Below are 17,902 nucleotides of genomic sequence, written 5' to 3' on the forward strand. Positions count from 1 at the left end.
TAAAACGAACATGTGCAAATCTGACACATTTTCTCTATAATTTTGTCACTTTGTCAAAACGTGAAAATGTCCCTCCCTTTAATCGACATATTTACAAATACATTACAGTACTTCGATTTAAGTCTAAGTATACTAACGAATGCATATAAGGTTGATAAAGTATCAGTGTTTTGAGAGAAGTGTTAATAAGAAACGGTAAATAAAAGGCTAAACAAAAAGAGAATGTAGGGATATAAAGTCCATGTGCAACCACTCAACCATTCATCTGCCTCAAAACACAGACACGTGTATGTTAACAACAAACGATGTCAGTAAGTTTAACTTAAACTTAATTTTATTAAATTAGTTAAACAAATATTTTCGGTGCATTTTCAAAGGATCGTCTATAAAATGTCGTTAATGCGTCACTTTTATTCGCATAGACCTCATAAAATCAATCGCATATTTCCCTTGATAATAATTTACTTAATCGATTTTGAATGTAAAACTTATAACACTATTTGCACGAGGATTATTTTAGATCAAACTGCCTGTTAACTGCGCATAGACGAAATAAATTTAAGATTTGGTAGCTATTGATAAGTTACTGAGGAATTTTTTTCGTATATGATCACTGAGTATCTATACATTTTCATGGTGTGATGTACAATCATATATATTATATGGCTTTCAATGGTAAACCCATATACCATATTTCAAAATATGTGTTTGTTTATTATTATTAAAGTTCTTTCTTGTTCAATATTGCTCCACAACGATAAGCTACCATCGCCGAAAACATGTTACACGACATGTAGCTCATGTTCAGTAACTGCGTTGACATCGATAACATTTCTTAATGGCGATTTATTATTTGAAATATAAAACTATTTATTGTCAGTATTGGGCTTATTATTTGTTATTTGAATGAAATCCTTACAACGCGTTTAAAAATGATTAATTAATATATGCAAACAATTTGATTTCAAACTTATTTAAATTATTTTATTTTTGATGTTTGTGGAAAATACAACGTGACAAAACACAAAAGGGGGAACATGTTTGACATTTAGAATCTACGTATTGTATTATTTGTGCATCTTATACTTTAGTTTAATCTATAAGTGTCGCTACGTCTCTTAGCTTTTATATTTCCATTAACTTTATCAAACTGCCTATCCATACATCGTCTGTCAGGTAAGCGACGTGAAATAATTACTTTCCGTCAGAATGAATTCATAAACTAAGGTTAAATAGTACATGTAACGTGACAAAAAGTGGACAATAATTGCTTATGAGTGTTTATACTTACACTTGTTCTACAGGTATGTTTAAAACCTAAAAAATTGGCATGCAACCAAATAGTTCTTTATGCATTTAAATGGAATACGCACAACAATGTAAATTTTAAAACAATGCATGAGAATACTATTCAGACGGTTCAATGTACAATAGCACGTTAATGTTATCCTATTTTGGTAAACTCTTCTAAGTGTAACTGCATAACGTGTTTGTTTACATGAAATATTTATTGAAAATCACAATTGATTAGTTAAACATAATTGTTACAGCTGAATTATAAGTTTGGTCAAAGCTATGCATTTGATGCTTATGTCAAGACATGGAAAATGATCGTTATGCATCTTTCGCGGCATTAAGGTATTTCACAATCAATTTATTTTGCTTTTTGCTTTTTAAAGCGGGTATAAACGATTTTGTCAAATATTTATGAATTTATATAAACTGTGTAAAAAACTTATTATATATATATTTCAATATAAATTAAAATAAAAGTTAAGAAGAACATGTGTCGAAAAATGCGAAATAAGCCAGATATTTAATTCTGAAATTGAAAACGGCTGTACAGCCGAATTCGCCAGCATGTATACCATACATGTACGATGTGCATCTAAACTTACGAGGGGTGTTCCAGAAGTTCGTGGATTTTCGCTATAACTTTTATTTGGTAACATAAATGACCAAACAAATAGCATGTTAAGAATATTTCGTCCTTTCCAAATCTACTCTCCAAATATCATGGAAATACATAAAACAATAAATATATATCAGAGATTTAAACATGTGCACAATGCGCACACCGACGCACGTGTAACGTTTCTGTTCAACGTCAATGACGTTATGAAGTTAACAACTGTCAAATCTTTTCCACATAATCACCTCCAACGCGAATGCACTTTATGTGTCGGGAAATCCACTTGTCAAAAGTGTCTCTATACCAGTCAGCGTCAAAAGACGACACGATTCGCTTTGCTGCAACTGTAAGTTCCTGTTTACTTGCAAAGCGAATACCGCGCAACTGTGATTTAACTTCCGGGAAGACGCGGAAGTCCATAGGGGCCAAATCCGGGCTGTAACGAAGACTTAGGCGCTGTAACGTGAAATTTGCCGTAAATTCTGTTTATCAACGACATTTAAACCAAATTTAAATTCGCGTAACGTTCATACTTATAATAAAATACACGCGTGCGCCGCATGTCGTTACTGAGGTCTCTATGGCAACGCGTTTCAAACGCGCTTTATGGAATTCATACATTTTTAGCTTATATATAAAGTCCGTGATAATTGGTTTGTATAATATGTACATTTCATTGACTTTTACCAGCAAACTTATGAGTTATGGCAAAAATCCACGAACTTCTGGAACACCCCTCGTAGTTTAACGGTTTATAATACAAAGACGAATGCTTCGGTTATTGTAGGAAAATATGTACGTCACTATCGGCTCGGGGCGCTAATTTGTCTTTGCTACATTTTATGAAATTTGGCTTTAATGTATAATTTTTCTTGCCTTTTTTGTGTTATTGTAACATATTTTATCAATATATAATATAATTAAACACATATAAAAAATCGTATATACCCGCTTTAACAATTAACGTGTATAACGTATATATTGACATACAATTTATACTTTGTATTAAAAGTTGAAAGTTGTATTGCATTAGGGAACTTGTTAATGTGTACATATGTTGGATGATCGGTGATAAATTGCTTAACTATAATATTTATATATTATCGCTCAAATGATTTTAAGCCTTGGGAAAGGCAACTGCAAAAAAATAATGATGTGCTTCCGGTGTTATTAAATAATCAACGACTATAATTTCCATTATATACGGTACTTTAAATAACCAATAGACATTTAAATTGTCTATTCACGCATACATGTTTTTCATATATCTTTTTTCTGCATAACATTCAACAAATTCTATTCTAAAGTTATACATTTAACGGTCTTCGTTGATAATTAAATTTGCGGGTTTGATAAGTGATTGTGTTTTTCTGTTTATGGGCTCTTATCTCGAGATTGATAGTAGCAATATAGCGATCCCGTGCTCGTATAATAAAAAACGATGTGCACTCGTCTGATATAAAATTACATGTATAAAAAAGAACGAGTCAGTTTTACATTTGTTAAGCTAGATGTTAAGAGTTTATCTTTGCTTCTGTGTTTTTATAACATAGTCTTACGATACGCTTAATTTAATTAAGGAGGGTTTTAGGTCAAACATTATTGTTCTTACAATAAATGACTAGTTAGGCAAATATCACGCCGTATGAGTATATATAAAAGTTACATCCTATTTCAGTGCCTACTTGAATCGTCTTAGGTAATAACAAACTTCTTCAACAAAATGCATAAGACGATAATAGGTATCCTCACGGGCTGTTTGTGTGTTTGTACCGTAACTATTTCAACCTCAACCTCTTCGAAGACTGCTACTTCTAATACACCATGCACATCGGCTTCATCTTCACTTGAGACATTATCTGGATCTGGACTACCAACGGGTACTACAACGAGTACTACTCAATCAGTTATTGGTTCTGTTACGCCTACAAATACATCGCCATCAACATCGACCGCGGATCCAACGTCTGAAGCGGAAACCGTCTTTCCGTCTAAAGTGGAAACTACGTCCGATGTTCTAACTCCAACAATAATTCACGCACCGACAACAACCCAACTTTCGACTGGAACAGCAGAAATGACAACTGTTACAGATACAACTAATACGGAAACGAGCGTTAATCCCACGACAAATTTAGAAACATCCACAAGTCTTACAACTAATACAGAAGCGGCCGTTAGTCCTACGATTTTTTCAGAAGCGACCACTACAGAAACACCCGTAACTCCTACGATCCAATTAGAGACGACTACACGTCTCACGACTTATACAGACACGAGCGCTACTCATACGATAAATTCAGAAACAACACTGCCAGACACGGAAACGGTACCTACGGCTTACACAGGAACGACAGAAAGTCACACAACCTATTCAGATACTACGAATAGAACTACGACTAATACAGACTCAACCAGAATTTCTACAATTAATACGACTTATAATCAAACGGTCACAAGTCCTCCTACAGTCAGCACAGAAACGACCCTTACTCTTACGATAAATTCAGAAACATCCACCGAAGCAATCATGTATAATATGTCAATTCCACATACCACCACGGTAACAACGGTAATCACAGGAACGACAGGAATTCATACAACAAATACAGATACGACCAATAAACTAACGACTAATACAGACACTGCCACACTTCTTAGAACTAATATCACTTTTATTTTAACGACACCAAGTCCAACCACCAATACCGAAACGACCGTACCTTCTACGATCCATTTAGAAACGACAACAAGTCTCACGACCAATACAGACACGAGCTCTACTCATACGATCAATTCAGAAGCAACCGAAAATTATACGAATAATACAGAAACGAGCACAATACTATAACATATCCAATTACGACCATGGACCCTACGGTTAACAATGAAACGACCACAAATAATACAACCAATACAGATTCAACCAATGGAACAACGACATATTCAGACACAACAACTACTTCTTTTGCCGAAACAAAAAGGACCGCAAGCTCAACGATTTACACAGAGACAATAACAACTGAAGACCGTCCAACATCGGCTAAACCAGTGACAAAAGATTGTTGTGATAATTTAGCTCTTCTCAGCATTTGCATGCAGATACAGAACCATATTGCATGCATATTTAAATTAATACATTGTGAATTTATAACTTAATCCTACTTTCAAGAACCATTGTTTACATCAGAAAGATATGTTTTATATATAATGATTGCTTAATCTAAACTTACTTATTGAGTATTAACTTATAAACTAAAAATCACTTTAAAAACAATACTTGTATAATTACCATATCGCAAAACGGCTATAGATATGAAATTCAAATTGCTGTTAAAAACAAAGTTGCATTTAAATTATACATACGTGACACTCTGATACTTCTAGACTACATGCGGTTGTGGTTTCTTCGTGCTTCAAGTGCAAAGGCAAATATGCGAGAAATTTGGAATTTTGTTTTGGCAGCAAGCTTTTTTCTTTTTACGTTTCATATATAGAAGCAATTTATTTATAATAAGTCCTTTTATTTTAATTTTTAGAATGTTTAAACATGATAGAACTGGTAAACGGAAACGTAACAATCTCCGCCGATGGCAAACTCGCAAATTACACGTGTCACGATGGATATATGTTGAACGGCAGCGCAATACGCACTTGTGTTAACGGTACATGGAGTGGATATGATCCTAGCTGTTTGGAAAGTACAATATTAATATAACTTAAAGCTTGGCATATGGTGAGTTATGATATACATTCTCTGTTTTGTTATATTACGTATATTACAGGCACTATTCTTAGATTTATGTAGATTTAATCTTTTACAAATTTTCTTCCACTCAAACCATATAACCAGTAACAAATACACACACTTTTTTACAATAAGGGAATTGCAATTCCTTTAATTAAACAACATTGCACCGTCTAAGCTAATGAAGTTCCACGCTGCACATTCCAATTAGGCTAACTGACGGCTGTCCATTAAATCAATAGGATCAGTTTTAGAATTTTCCTAAAAAAAATCAGCATTTTTCGTGCATATTTAATTGTTTTGATTTAACGTACATTTGAACGTTTGGCATTTAATTAACAAACATATCTTCGTTCAAATGTAAAGAGCGGAGTTTAGTTCATAAAGAATTTTAGCAACTTGCTCCTGGATGATTATGTTTATATTATTTGTAAATTGGAGTCTTAAGCATCTACATAACGTTCTATAAACAAAGAACGGTATTTTTTTCAGATTGTGACAAACTATTAGCCCCTGAAAATGACAACGTAAGTTTCTCGGCTTCAAATACTATTGCCACTTTCACGTGTATACCGGGATTCTTGTTGAACGGAAGCAGCCAGATGACATGCGGCAATGGCAATTGGAGCGCTAAAGTACCTAGTTGCCACAGAAAAGGTATAGTATGTCTGATTTCAATCTTTTTGAACAAACGTCGTAGTTCTTTTTTTGCCTATTGAATGTGGTGATGTGAACATGTTTTTATTTCCTAATTAAAATAACACCAGACAATCTGACAGCAAAGGTGTTTGGGTTAACTTAAACAACACCTGTATAAGGGAGGCGATTAATAACATTGCAAACACGGTACGATAGAACATACTGTAAACATTTCAAATCCCGATCATATAATAAGTGTACTTCTTTATAGAGAAAATTTATCGTATAATTTCATCTTACCAATGATTGTGACTTTATATAAACCACTTATAAAAGTATAAAATGGACATTTGCATTAATGCAATTATATATTAAAAATAATTACGGAGACTAATTGATGAAACTCTATTCCACTTAAATACCATAAAGGAGATTACATTTTGCCCACCGATAAACTCCAATTATTATATACATGAAATGAATTAAGTTCATTAAATTTTATAATTCAAGAGCCCAAAATGTCAAAATCCAACAACATGTACCATCTGATTTGTTCTTTCACAATGTCTGTCATATGCGAATTCGTAATATTGAACCGTCAACTTATTTAATATTTTTAATGAGCCTTGTGCTTTCATAGAGTGATAAGGCCTGTTTGCTTTTTACGTATTGCACACGCGTGCAATAATAATTTTAATGTGGCATAGAACAAGTCTTCATGTGAATCATTTGAAACTAGATGTTATCTTCATAAAAATAAAAATACAAACCTTTACCATTATAAATATCATGTGAATTCTGGTATTGAATGATTGTAGGTGAATAAACTGAACGTTACAAACGTCACAGCAAGTGCGATTGTCGATGTGTTAAATACAATGACAGCAGCGACAACTGTAAATACCACCACATCTGAAAAACTTACAGGAAGATCAGTTTCAAAATAGCCGACTCGCTATCAAAAGTTGCAGACATCTTGAAATCTAGTGCCGGAACGGTGAATATAACAACAAGCATGACCAAAGTAAGAAAGTCTTATGTTTGGTTTGGTGAACATCATATAATGATATATAAATATACACAAAAATGAGATTGTGTATCTGTTAATGACCATTTTCTTTTGCTGTTTTTATGGGATGTGGAAATTAATAAAAAATGGCAAATTTATAATTTCCTAACTTTCCCTTCACAAATTATATTCACACAACAAATTGTATTGCTTTTAAGAGTGGCATCTTGTAATGCAAGGAAAACACTGTGAGTCTTAAAATACAAGCATTCTTAAAATAAAAGCATGTAAATAAGGAATCAATCTGTTTATACTCAAGAGTCGAACTTAAGTGAAATCACAATTTTGTTTTCTATTTTGTATTATTTCATGTTATAATACGCAAGATCTAGTCCAGTTTAAAAACATACTTGGAAGAAGTTATACAAACATACAACAAATATGTAGTTAATTCAAATCAACTCATAGTTGCTTTAGTCTTTTTTCTAACTGAAACGTATATCAATATTGCTATAATTTAGTATTTGTTGTCATTATAAAGAATTTTCTAACATCAACGAGCAACCTGTTGGAGGAAAAAGATACATGGAAAACAATGAAAGAATCGGTAAAACTGTTAAATGAATTTCAAGCAACGTAGCATAAAGGCACTAGTAATTAACAATATCAACGCAGTTTTGAAGACAGAGTGTCCTCCGAATGCTCATACAAAACTTCATCTGTACAATACAAAGCAGATGCGAAAACACTAATGACGAAAGTGACAATAAAAGGTGTAAGTCAATAACTGTTACAGCTGGTTCAACTAGGTTACATTTGGTTAATATATTCAACTTATTAAAGCAAATCATAAGCTAATATACGATCAAATTGTGGAAGAATAAATAACTCAATTGTAGTACTAAATATAGTTGTAACTTAAGTTGCAAAATCAAATAACATAATTACATTTGAAGTTGATAACAATTTTTAAAATGCTTCAATTAATGCCGCCATGTCTTATTACTTAGTTACATTGACCAAATACATTAAGTACGACAATTGAAACACGTTAATACAAATTATAATTTGCGCGTGATTAACAGTGACGATTTGCTTGCAGGGTAAAAATGATGGCGGCAAAATTTTGAAAGCAGTAGACACATTGACGGACGTACTGAGAACAAGCTTTAAAGCCGATTCTACAATAAATCAGACAATTCAACCACAAATATTGCAATATAATTACTTAATATGACAGGTAATAAAGCAATTAAATTTCCCGGCGGAGATTTCGCAGATACATTGGCTTGGGGTGCCGAAAGTACGAAAACTGCAATAACTTTTCAACCGAGTAGTTTTAATGGTACGTATTTTTTTATTTAAGCTTATTTCTCAATATATACATATATATAACATATTATTTTCCGGACAAACGGCTTTATTCTTTTATGTCAATTAATCATAAACATATAATGTACGGTGTCTTATAAGCAAACCGAAATTTGTAATTTAATAGACAGTAGAGTTGAGATCGATATTCAAGTTAATTGAATGATTAGTCGAGTCCTACTATACATGGCTATAATTGAAATGTTTTATTGATGTTAATGATATACATTTTTTGAGACAGTTTGTATTTGATAACCATATTGTTGATATTTTTTAATAACTACAATTAATTTTCTGCCATGCGAACGCAAATAATGCTTTAATGATAATATAATAAATAAAATATATTTAAGAATAATAGAATACGTTGTTATTGTGCCTTGACGTCATTGACGTCATTCCCTGTCTGATTATTCTACTTTTATCTAATTAATATATCGTAAATATTTATCTTTACCCTGACTCAATTAATGTATTGCATAGAGATGTTGACTGACTGAGTCAAAATGACATGTGTGGAATGTTCTATATATTTCCTTAAATGTTTTGTCTCATAGCACCAGTGTGCGGTCCCTGTGTGTGCTGGTACCATTGATGGGCGTGTCCTGGATACTCGGTATCTTTATCGTCAACGAAGACCTCACCGTCATGTAATACGTGTTTGCCGTTTGTAATGGCTTACAGGTTACAAATCATTCGCACAACATAATATTGATGTATCCGTGCATACAGTTTTAATTAACAATTCCTTGCGCAAAACGGTAATAATCCGCGTTCTTACTTCCTTGCACAAAACTAAAGATTCCGTTCTGTTGTTAAGCACTTATTATTGTAATGTAAACCATAGCAGTGTATTGAACCCTGTATCATGCTTTACACGGAAAAGATATCTGTTTATTAAAGGAACTCATATGCCAGCGAAATTATAATAAAAATTAAAACAATATTAAAACTCATCATATAAGTATATAAATATACCACAATGTCGACTAGCGTCTACTGCTGAAGCTAAATGTAAGCATGATCAGTATTATCATATTAAGTTAACAAAGTTGACTGAAATTCACATCAAGGTATGTTTGAAAATGACGTCTACTGCAATTGCGTTGTCCTTGTTTTCGTTGACCTATAGTGACCTAGAATATTATGTTTATTGCAGGGCTTCTGTATTTTCCTGATCCACTGCGTCTTTAACCCAAAGGTACAATCATTATTATACAAACTAATATTATACACAGACCAAGATTGTAATACCGAATAAAACAAGATTTCTCTTCTGGTAGAGTTTCTGAAGTATCATTGATTGATGTAGGGCTTATAATCGAGTTTGAATAATCCATAGAATAGCTTGAATTAAATCAGTATCAATCTCTATTTTGTCACCTAACGTCAACAATCAAGATTCGTAAATTTGAATTTAAAACAATCCAATTGTTTAAACAGTAGAAACAAACAAAAAAAATAACATTATTTTGCTTGTATTTATTTTATTTTCAATACAGAATTCCGTTGCCGGAAATTACTTTAATCCGTTTGTTTATTTTAATGTACCTCTGCTTTGTATGCTTAGCTTCTTGATTGGTTAACCATAGATGGCGTTTTTCAGATGAGAGTGGATTTGTGCCTCCGGTATCGTCGATTTAAATCCGAAGCCGTAAGTTATTTTACAACTATTGTTGCTTAATAGTTATTGACAATATGTGTAACTGTGTAATATAAACGCCTATCAAGACATTTGTTTCAATGGTGAAATATAGTTGTTGTGATGATTTTGCATTAGTCTAGACATTGAACTTGTAATGAAAACAACGTTATAATTATTAAGTTCACATGTGGAATATAACACGAGTTTGTTAATGTTGTTATGTTACTTCTCATTCGTGTTGATGCATGGTTGTCTATAATCATTCTTAATACACCTTTACAACTAATATGTTCTGTACTTTTACTCATTTACACACTGTGCCATTCTCGACAAATATTTACCATGTACAGCCCAGCCATGTAATAACTTTTTAACTACAGAGCAAGCAACTGTCAAGATAACCTTATGTGCACATGTCTAATAATTACATTGTTTACCGGTCGAGATTTTGCTATGTTTATTTAATACCATGCAGTTTTTTCTCAAAATATAAAAAAACATATTATGTTTAACTTTGCAGGACACAAAAGATTCCAGACATAAACGATACAATGCCAGTAAGTTGCTTAAACGCATTCAACAGTATGCCATAAAAATGCATATGAGTCAATCGTTCGTCTTTGTCTGTTTTCAACATTTTAAAGTTGCATGTTCTAAATATCACAATGCACCCTTTAATATACAATTGTCTGTATCGAATGCCGTGCAACATTATCATTAACGTTATCTTACAACGCGTTTTTGTATTTTTGCAGCGAGTAACAGTACCTCTGACTGGAGGAATTTGGTAAGAATCAGTACTGAAATTAACTGAACCAGTAACTTTACTTGACTGTACGCATTCAGATGTATCAAAAAATTATACAAATCTGACATTATACGTAAACGGAGCACGAATTCAATTTATACACATAAATCATTTATACAAAGTCATTCTGAACGGCTTATCGTAGTGACCGTCTTATCACTTAGCGATGCAAATGGTTGTGCGATTGATGAAATATTAAGGGCAAAATATCTTTTCAGTGTTTGCAAGCAAAGACAATCCTTACGTGTGTCTCTAAACGGTACCGTACAAACCGCTTAGTTAATGCTCTATTTGCTTCGGTGTCATTTAACAGCAATGAAAAACATTTAAAAAAATATTTTCTCATATATAAATTTTATAAATATATTTAAAGGCATAGGTTGTGATCACAAGTGCAATTGAATCAAATGTATTATCATGTTGGATAGCGTAGCAATTATTAACGCGACGTTGTTGATATTCCAATACGTTGTTATAATATTGGTTGTCTGTTTTTTCGTTGCGTCAACCAATTTATTTGTAAACGCCTATCTGCATATTCTTGAAACCTTGTCATATAAAGCAATTAATTCATCTACCGAGATTTGAAAGATTAAGCGACCTAATGTGGATTATAAGCATGGGTCCAGTAAAGACAATGGTTACTATGATGACAATGCTGTCGGATGCACATCGTTGGGTACGAGCAATTCTGGATAAACAGCGTATACGGGCTACAATATACACGCTAAACATTTTTCGGACAAAACAAAGGCCGGATACGGCGACTATAGGCAGTACACTTCAACAGAACTTTAGAACTGTTCGCATAAATCACACATGGTATCTTTGGTTTCGAATGAGTCAACACGTGTCGATGATTATAAATCGAATATTGGTTGTTTTGTGTTGGACGAATGTTGTTATGATAGGTTAAAAACACTTTGATTAAGACGAAACATATAAAGAAGAGTGTATGAAGTTTTATGCTTTTTAGTTGTAACATCCTTTTTGTTATAAGTAATGCTATGGATGAACTTATATCTTAACGTGTTTGTTTTCTATCTTTATTACGAGTTTACCTTGTTAATTATAAGCTGTGTTTTGTACCACTTTGTTTCCTTCACATGTTAATTTGTGTGTTTAAATTATGAAGAATACAGAAGTTATTATTTAGTTGAACACTTTGTACATACTATCATACATTTTGCACCTAAAACGACCCTTAAATGAACGAATACGAACAGTCTTTGCTTTATCGCCTTCTTTATTTTTAAACATTTTGGTTTGACTGTTAATATAAACATTGCTTTCATAAATGAAAATAGAATGACAACTTTCATTTAGTATTTATTTGTTTCCATTAGAATTGCAGCTAAATGTCATTAATATCACAACATTAACATTTCACATCTTAGGACTATCTAAAATGTTGTAAGGTTTTATTTTTATATTAGTTTATTTAGACCTGTTTCTGTTAACAATGTTTAAAACGTCCAAACATGTACATATTCAACTGATTTAAAAATACATTAACAGTGTTGCTGTGCTTTGCACCGGCTAGTGATGACGGCTAAAAAATCTTATTTTCTCGTTAAAGATGGCAACACAAACTAGGCTATTGCTTATTAAACCTTCGCAATGTTGTAACACACATTGCCTCAGTGCTATTTTTTAACATTGAGATTGTTTTGCTTTATTAATTATGTTGTATTAAAAGAATCGCACATGATAATTAAAGTCTACACTTAGTACATGTAATATATTCTATTTCATGTATACATAACATATTACATAAATGACATAGCTAGCCAGCAAACCGGTTTAAATCCAAATGCTTTGAGTTAACCGTTCCATGTCTGTGATCTCAGATGTTTTCTGTAGTCAAATTGTATTCAGAATTGAATTTAAAGTATGTATACACCTTTCTATGACCCATAGAACGAGTGCATTATTTATTATTTGAAATATACATGGCTATAATAAAAGTAGAAATAATAGTAGATGTTTATTTAGAAGTCTATATAATATTATTAACATTGAACATATGTCCACAACATATGTGTAATTATTATATTTATGAAGCTTTGTATAAATATTTGTGTTTTCAAGTTCAATTATGTAAGTAACTATTATAATTGTACTTTTATAGCACTAACAAAACAATCAATTTAACATTTTTACACATTAAAACATAAATGTACGTGTGTGTATCAAACCTGTTTTGCTTTGTGTATATTACATTCTAGTTCATTGATTCTGATGCTTTAAATCAAAGGGAAGAACTATGTTTAGGATGTTTGTCAACGATAATATTCAGCAGAATGACTCTTATCAAACGATTTATGAAACCAATACAGCACTTTTGCAATGCACTGCTTAGATACAATCGAACACAACGTCTAACGTATTAATAGTCAGAGTGACAGCAATGCAAGATATATTTGGGCCGTGCCAGTCTAGCAAGGAATGACAGCCCAACCATATAACTCGCGTCGTGACGATTCAATACATTTTATATTTGTTCACCCTATACTTCCGAGTATGCAGCTGTCAGTATCTTAAATAAGTATATGACAATAGTACGGATGAACCGCTTAGATTATGAATGTTTAAAAGTGGATTCAACGATTGTTGTTATAAAACTTTTAAACAGAAGCACAATAACGCTTAATTTGAATATTTATCACATCTCGACTTTTCAGTTGTTTTTGTGTGTTATTAAATACATCTTTGAAAATTTATCGCTACCAAACGTGCAATTTTAATTTAATTTTTATCTTAACTTATGATAATGTTGCAACACTGATTATTTCTGTTGTCCATCCCAAAATGTCGAACACAATTTATATTTCGGCCTCACTTTGAGAGTTTGCACATAGTGAAACTGAACACTGTATGAGACCATAATGATAAAGGTGTACTTTTGTCATTATGTATGCATGTCTCTGCCAAACGTGTTCATACATCACACACTTTTCCAATATCATCGCCAACATTTGCTTCAACTTGAACTGAAAGTTGTGTCACGGTTTTATCAACAAATCCAGCATGAGCGTCCTCTGCAGCAGCAACAACACAAACGCCGACAACGTTCATGATGCAATTGATAAATTTACATGCATAACCCAAAATGCCGGCAATTATTCAGACGCCAATACCATCAGTCGGTACGGCATTTGAAACAGTGATTTTGTCATCTCCATTCAATGGTCCAAAGATAATGATGCTTCTTTTCCTAACAAAAGAGTTGTCCGATATTCTACGATAAAAAATACGCCTTTTACTTACAACGTTTGAAATGGAAAATATACTTTTATTTTGAAATGGGTATTGTTGCAACTTTTTTTTTACAAGAGACCTTTAATTTATAGTGTGTTTTATTTGCAGGGAAAGTTGCATTTTAAATAAGTTTGTATTTACTATTAATATATTTTGACAGAGAACCATGCATTTGCAATGTATACCATTTCAATAGAGACAAGTGTGTAACGTTTAAGAAAAGAGACAAGTCGTTTACAAATTGTAGGTTTGACAATAGGACTTTCGGTCATATTGTGAATCGGTTGACAATAAGCATTAAAATTTAATTGTGCATAATTTGGCAAATACTATTTGTTTCAATTTTTATCCTTAAAAAGACATCATCTATCCCATTTTCAGACAAGGAGTGGTCGGATTATAAATATTACTTTGTCTATTGCGATTGCCGTCAGGATTTTCGCGTAACTAAAAAATAATTGCTGCAAGCGTCAGTGCTATCAGCCAACTTGCGCATTACCATAATTTGGGCTAGTTTACCAATGTAACGGTGTTTAAGTCCTTTAAAGCGACATAACAAAAAAATGTTTGAACTGGAGTCGCGTGCATTTCAAAAGTTATTGCTATAAAATTATGAAAGATTACAAACACATACGCCAACTTGTGTACTTGCACACCTGATACTTTTGTTCTGATGTTGTTTGTTTACCATAAGCTGAGTTGTTGCCCTTTTAGCAATAACATTCTAAGTTTGATCGTGTGTCGGACAGAACATGTAATAGTACACTTGTAATGAAACATTTAAAACCAATAAGCGCAACCATCTTGTATACTTGAGCACTTGTGTTAAAATGTACATAAGCAGAATAATTACAATTGCCCGTTTTGGATAATCAAATGAATAGCTTTTTTATATCATTTTAGGTAATTTAAAAGTATGATGAATCATCATACTACACCATATTCACTTAAATAGGTAAACAAATATCCAAATATAATCAAGTCTTTACATTGCATAGTGGAGCGAAGTGGTATTCAACTTGTTTAACGTGTATCAACTCAAATATTTTCTGATATATCAATACACGTCTGATTTGTGAGTTTTTACTCAGTTTACTCATACACACGTTTATTTGCATCGGCTTATACCCCCCCCCCACCCACCACAGTGTGTTACTGTGTGGCGAATTAACCAAAACAGCATTGCAACTAGCGTCAGTGCTATCAGCTAACATGTAAGCTTGCGCATTACCATAATCTGGGTCCGGTTTAATGAAAAACTACAAAAACTGTGTGGTCGACCGACGCTCGTCGGCCGCCAACTAACCATTCGTCGCGTTCAAGGAGCAAGTTGCCGCGACTGTGGTCGCACGAAGGTGTGGTCAGTCGACTGCGGCCGTGGTAGTCGCTATTTTTAGGAAAATTACCACTTCCGCCATGAACTTCCGACGGCGAAAATACATGCGAAAAAGGAAAGACGAAGACAGCAACGATTCGTTGTCCAAAAATGAGATATAGAGCTTGTTATCGAGAACAAAAACTTGCTGGAGGGAAAGCACGTGCAATTGGTGACCGAGGCAAACAAGCGGAAAAAGTGGCAGGAGATTGTGGCAGCCATAAGCGCGTGTGGGTGGCGTTGAGGACAGCAGACACATGTAAAAAAGCTACAAGACATAAAGAGGAATGCACTAGACTGACCACTCGTCACATTCAAGGTACCAACAGGAGACTCCCATACAGTCTGAGAATGTGCGAAGACCGCATTGACACCTGCAGGAGACTCCCAGACAGTCTTCAATGGTGCAAGACAGTTTCCCAGACCGGCGGATCATCAGTAGGAGACTCCCAGACAGTCTGCGACGGTGCCAAGACCGTCTGGGATCCAGCAGTATACTCAAAGTCGGTCTGCGACGGTGCCAATACCGTCTCGGCACCGGCAGGAGACTTTCAGACAGTATTTGACGTTACCAGACGGTCTCTCAGACCGGAGGGGCACCTGCAGGAGACCCCCAGACAGTCTGTAACAGTGCCAGACAGTCTCTCACTCCGTCGAAGACTGTTTGGGAATCTCCTGCAGGTGCCCAGACGGCCTGAGAGGCTGTCTTGCACAGTCAGGGATTCTTCTGCAGGTGCCCAGATGGTCTTGGCACCATCGTAGACTGTCTGGGAGTGTCCTGCCGGTGCGTCACCGGTCTTGGAAACTGGCACCGTCGCCGACTGTCTGGTAGTCTCCTGCAGGTGCCTCGCCGGTCATTAAGACTCTCTGGCACCGTTGCAGACTGTCTGGATGTCTGCTGCAGGTGCCCAGATGGTATTGGTACCGTCTCAGACTGTCTTGGAGTCTCCGGCAGGTGCCCAGCTGGTCTGGGAGACCTTCTGAAACCGTCGTAGACTGTCTTGGAGTGTCATACAGGTACCCAGACGATCTCGGTATCGTCGCAGATTGTCTGGGAGTCTCCTGGCACGGGTGTTGGGTGCCGACAAGGCGTCAAGCGACGAGCAGTCGTGGTGTGAGTAGTGGACTGCGGTCGCTCGACAGTATGTCGAACAACACGCGTCGACTGACGATATTCGCTCTCTATTAAACTCGGTTATCGTCGCACGACGATTATTCGCTGGTACAACCATAGTCGCCCGACCATGGTTGCTCTCATGAAAAACTACAAAACCCGACTGTAGTCTCTTGACTGTGTGGTCGACCGACGCTCGTCAGCCGCCAACTGACCACTCGCTGCGTTCAAGGAGCAAGTTGCCGCGACTGTGGTCGCACGACGATGTGGTCAGTCGACTGCGGTCGTGGAAGTCGCTATTTTTAGGAAAATAACCACTTCCGCCATCAAAATCCGACGGCGAAATTACACGCGAAAAATTGGAAAACGAAGACAGCAACATTTTGAGTCAGTGCCATTTGTGGTGTAAAAAAGAGATAAATATCATTTAAAATATTGTTATCGAGACTAAGAACCTGCTGGAGGAAAAGCACGGGCCATTGGTGACCGAGGCAAATTAGTGGAAAAAGTGGCAGGAGACTGTGGCAGCCATAAAAGCGTGTTGGGTCCCGTTGAAGAAAGCAGACACATGTAAAAAAAAAAGCTACGTGACATAAAGAGGAATGAACTAGACTGATCACTGATTGACTTCAAGGTACCAGCAGGAGACTTCCAGAAATTCTGAGACGGTGCCAAGACCGCATTGACACCTGCAGTCTGCGACGGTGCCAAGACAGTCTCTCAGACCGGCATGGCACATGCAAGAGACTCCTAGACAGTCTTCGACGGGCCAAGACTGTTTGGGATCCTGCAGGAGACCCCGACACAGTCTACGAAGGTGCGAAAGAGTCTTCAAGACCGGCGATGCACCTGCAGGAGACTCCTAGACTATCTGCGACTGTGGAAAAAACGGCTGGACAGCTGCAAGAGACTCCCAGACATTCTGCAACGATATCATGACCGTCTGACCACCTGGAGGAAACTCCCAGACAGTCTGCGACGGTGCCAGACAGTCTTTTTAATCGGCGGGGCAGCTGAGGG

At 35.1% G+C, this 17,902-nt stretch overlaps 1 protein-coding gene and 1 long non-coding RNA gene across 2 annotated transcripts; both read left to right on the forward strand.

Annotated features, from left to right (window-relative positions):
- Positions 1–121: 121 nt before the first annotated feature.
- LOC127854313 (uncharacterized) lies at positions 122–8,646 on the forward strand. The gene is made up of 6 exons (XR_008037023.1): positions 122–311; positions 5,452–5,648; positions 6,153–6,317; positions 7,118–7,323; positions 7,850–7,915; positions 8,411–8,646. It is a non-coding gene; the product is annotated as an uncharacterized LOC127854313 (long non-coding RNA).
- Positions 1,194–4,819, forward strand: LOC127854310 (uncharacterized). The gene is made up of 2 exons (XM_052389413.1): positions 1,194–1,304; positions 3,591–4,819. The coding sequence occupies exon 2, from the start codon at positions 3,636–3,638 to the stop codon at positions 4,761–4,763; it is 1,128 nt and encodes a 375-aa protein (XP_052245373.1). The 5' UTR covers positions 1,194–1,304; positions 3,591–3,635; the 3' UTR covers positions 4,764–4,819.
- Positions 8,647–17,902: the final 9,256 nt, after the last annotated feature.

Source organism: Dreissena polymorpha, chromosome 12, assembly GCF_020536995.1.
Source record: "Dreissena polymorpha isolate Duluth1 chromosome 12, UMN_Dpol_1.0, whole genome shotgun sequence".
In the NCBI taxonomy this organism is placed as follows: domain Eukaryota; kingdom Metazoa; phylum Mollusca; class Bivalvia; order Myida; family Dreissenidae; genus Dreissena; species Dreissena polymorpha.

Excerpts from the sequence above, each read along its gene's own strand:
- LOC127854310 (XM_052389413.1), top strand. The coding sequence starts at position 3,636 with ATGCATAAGACGATAATAGGTATCCTCACGGGCTGTTTGTGTGTTTGT.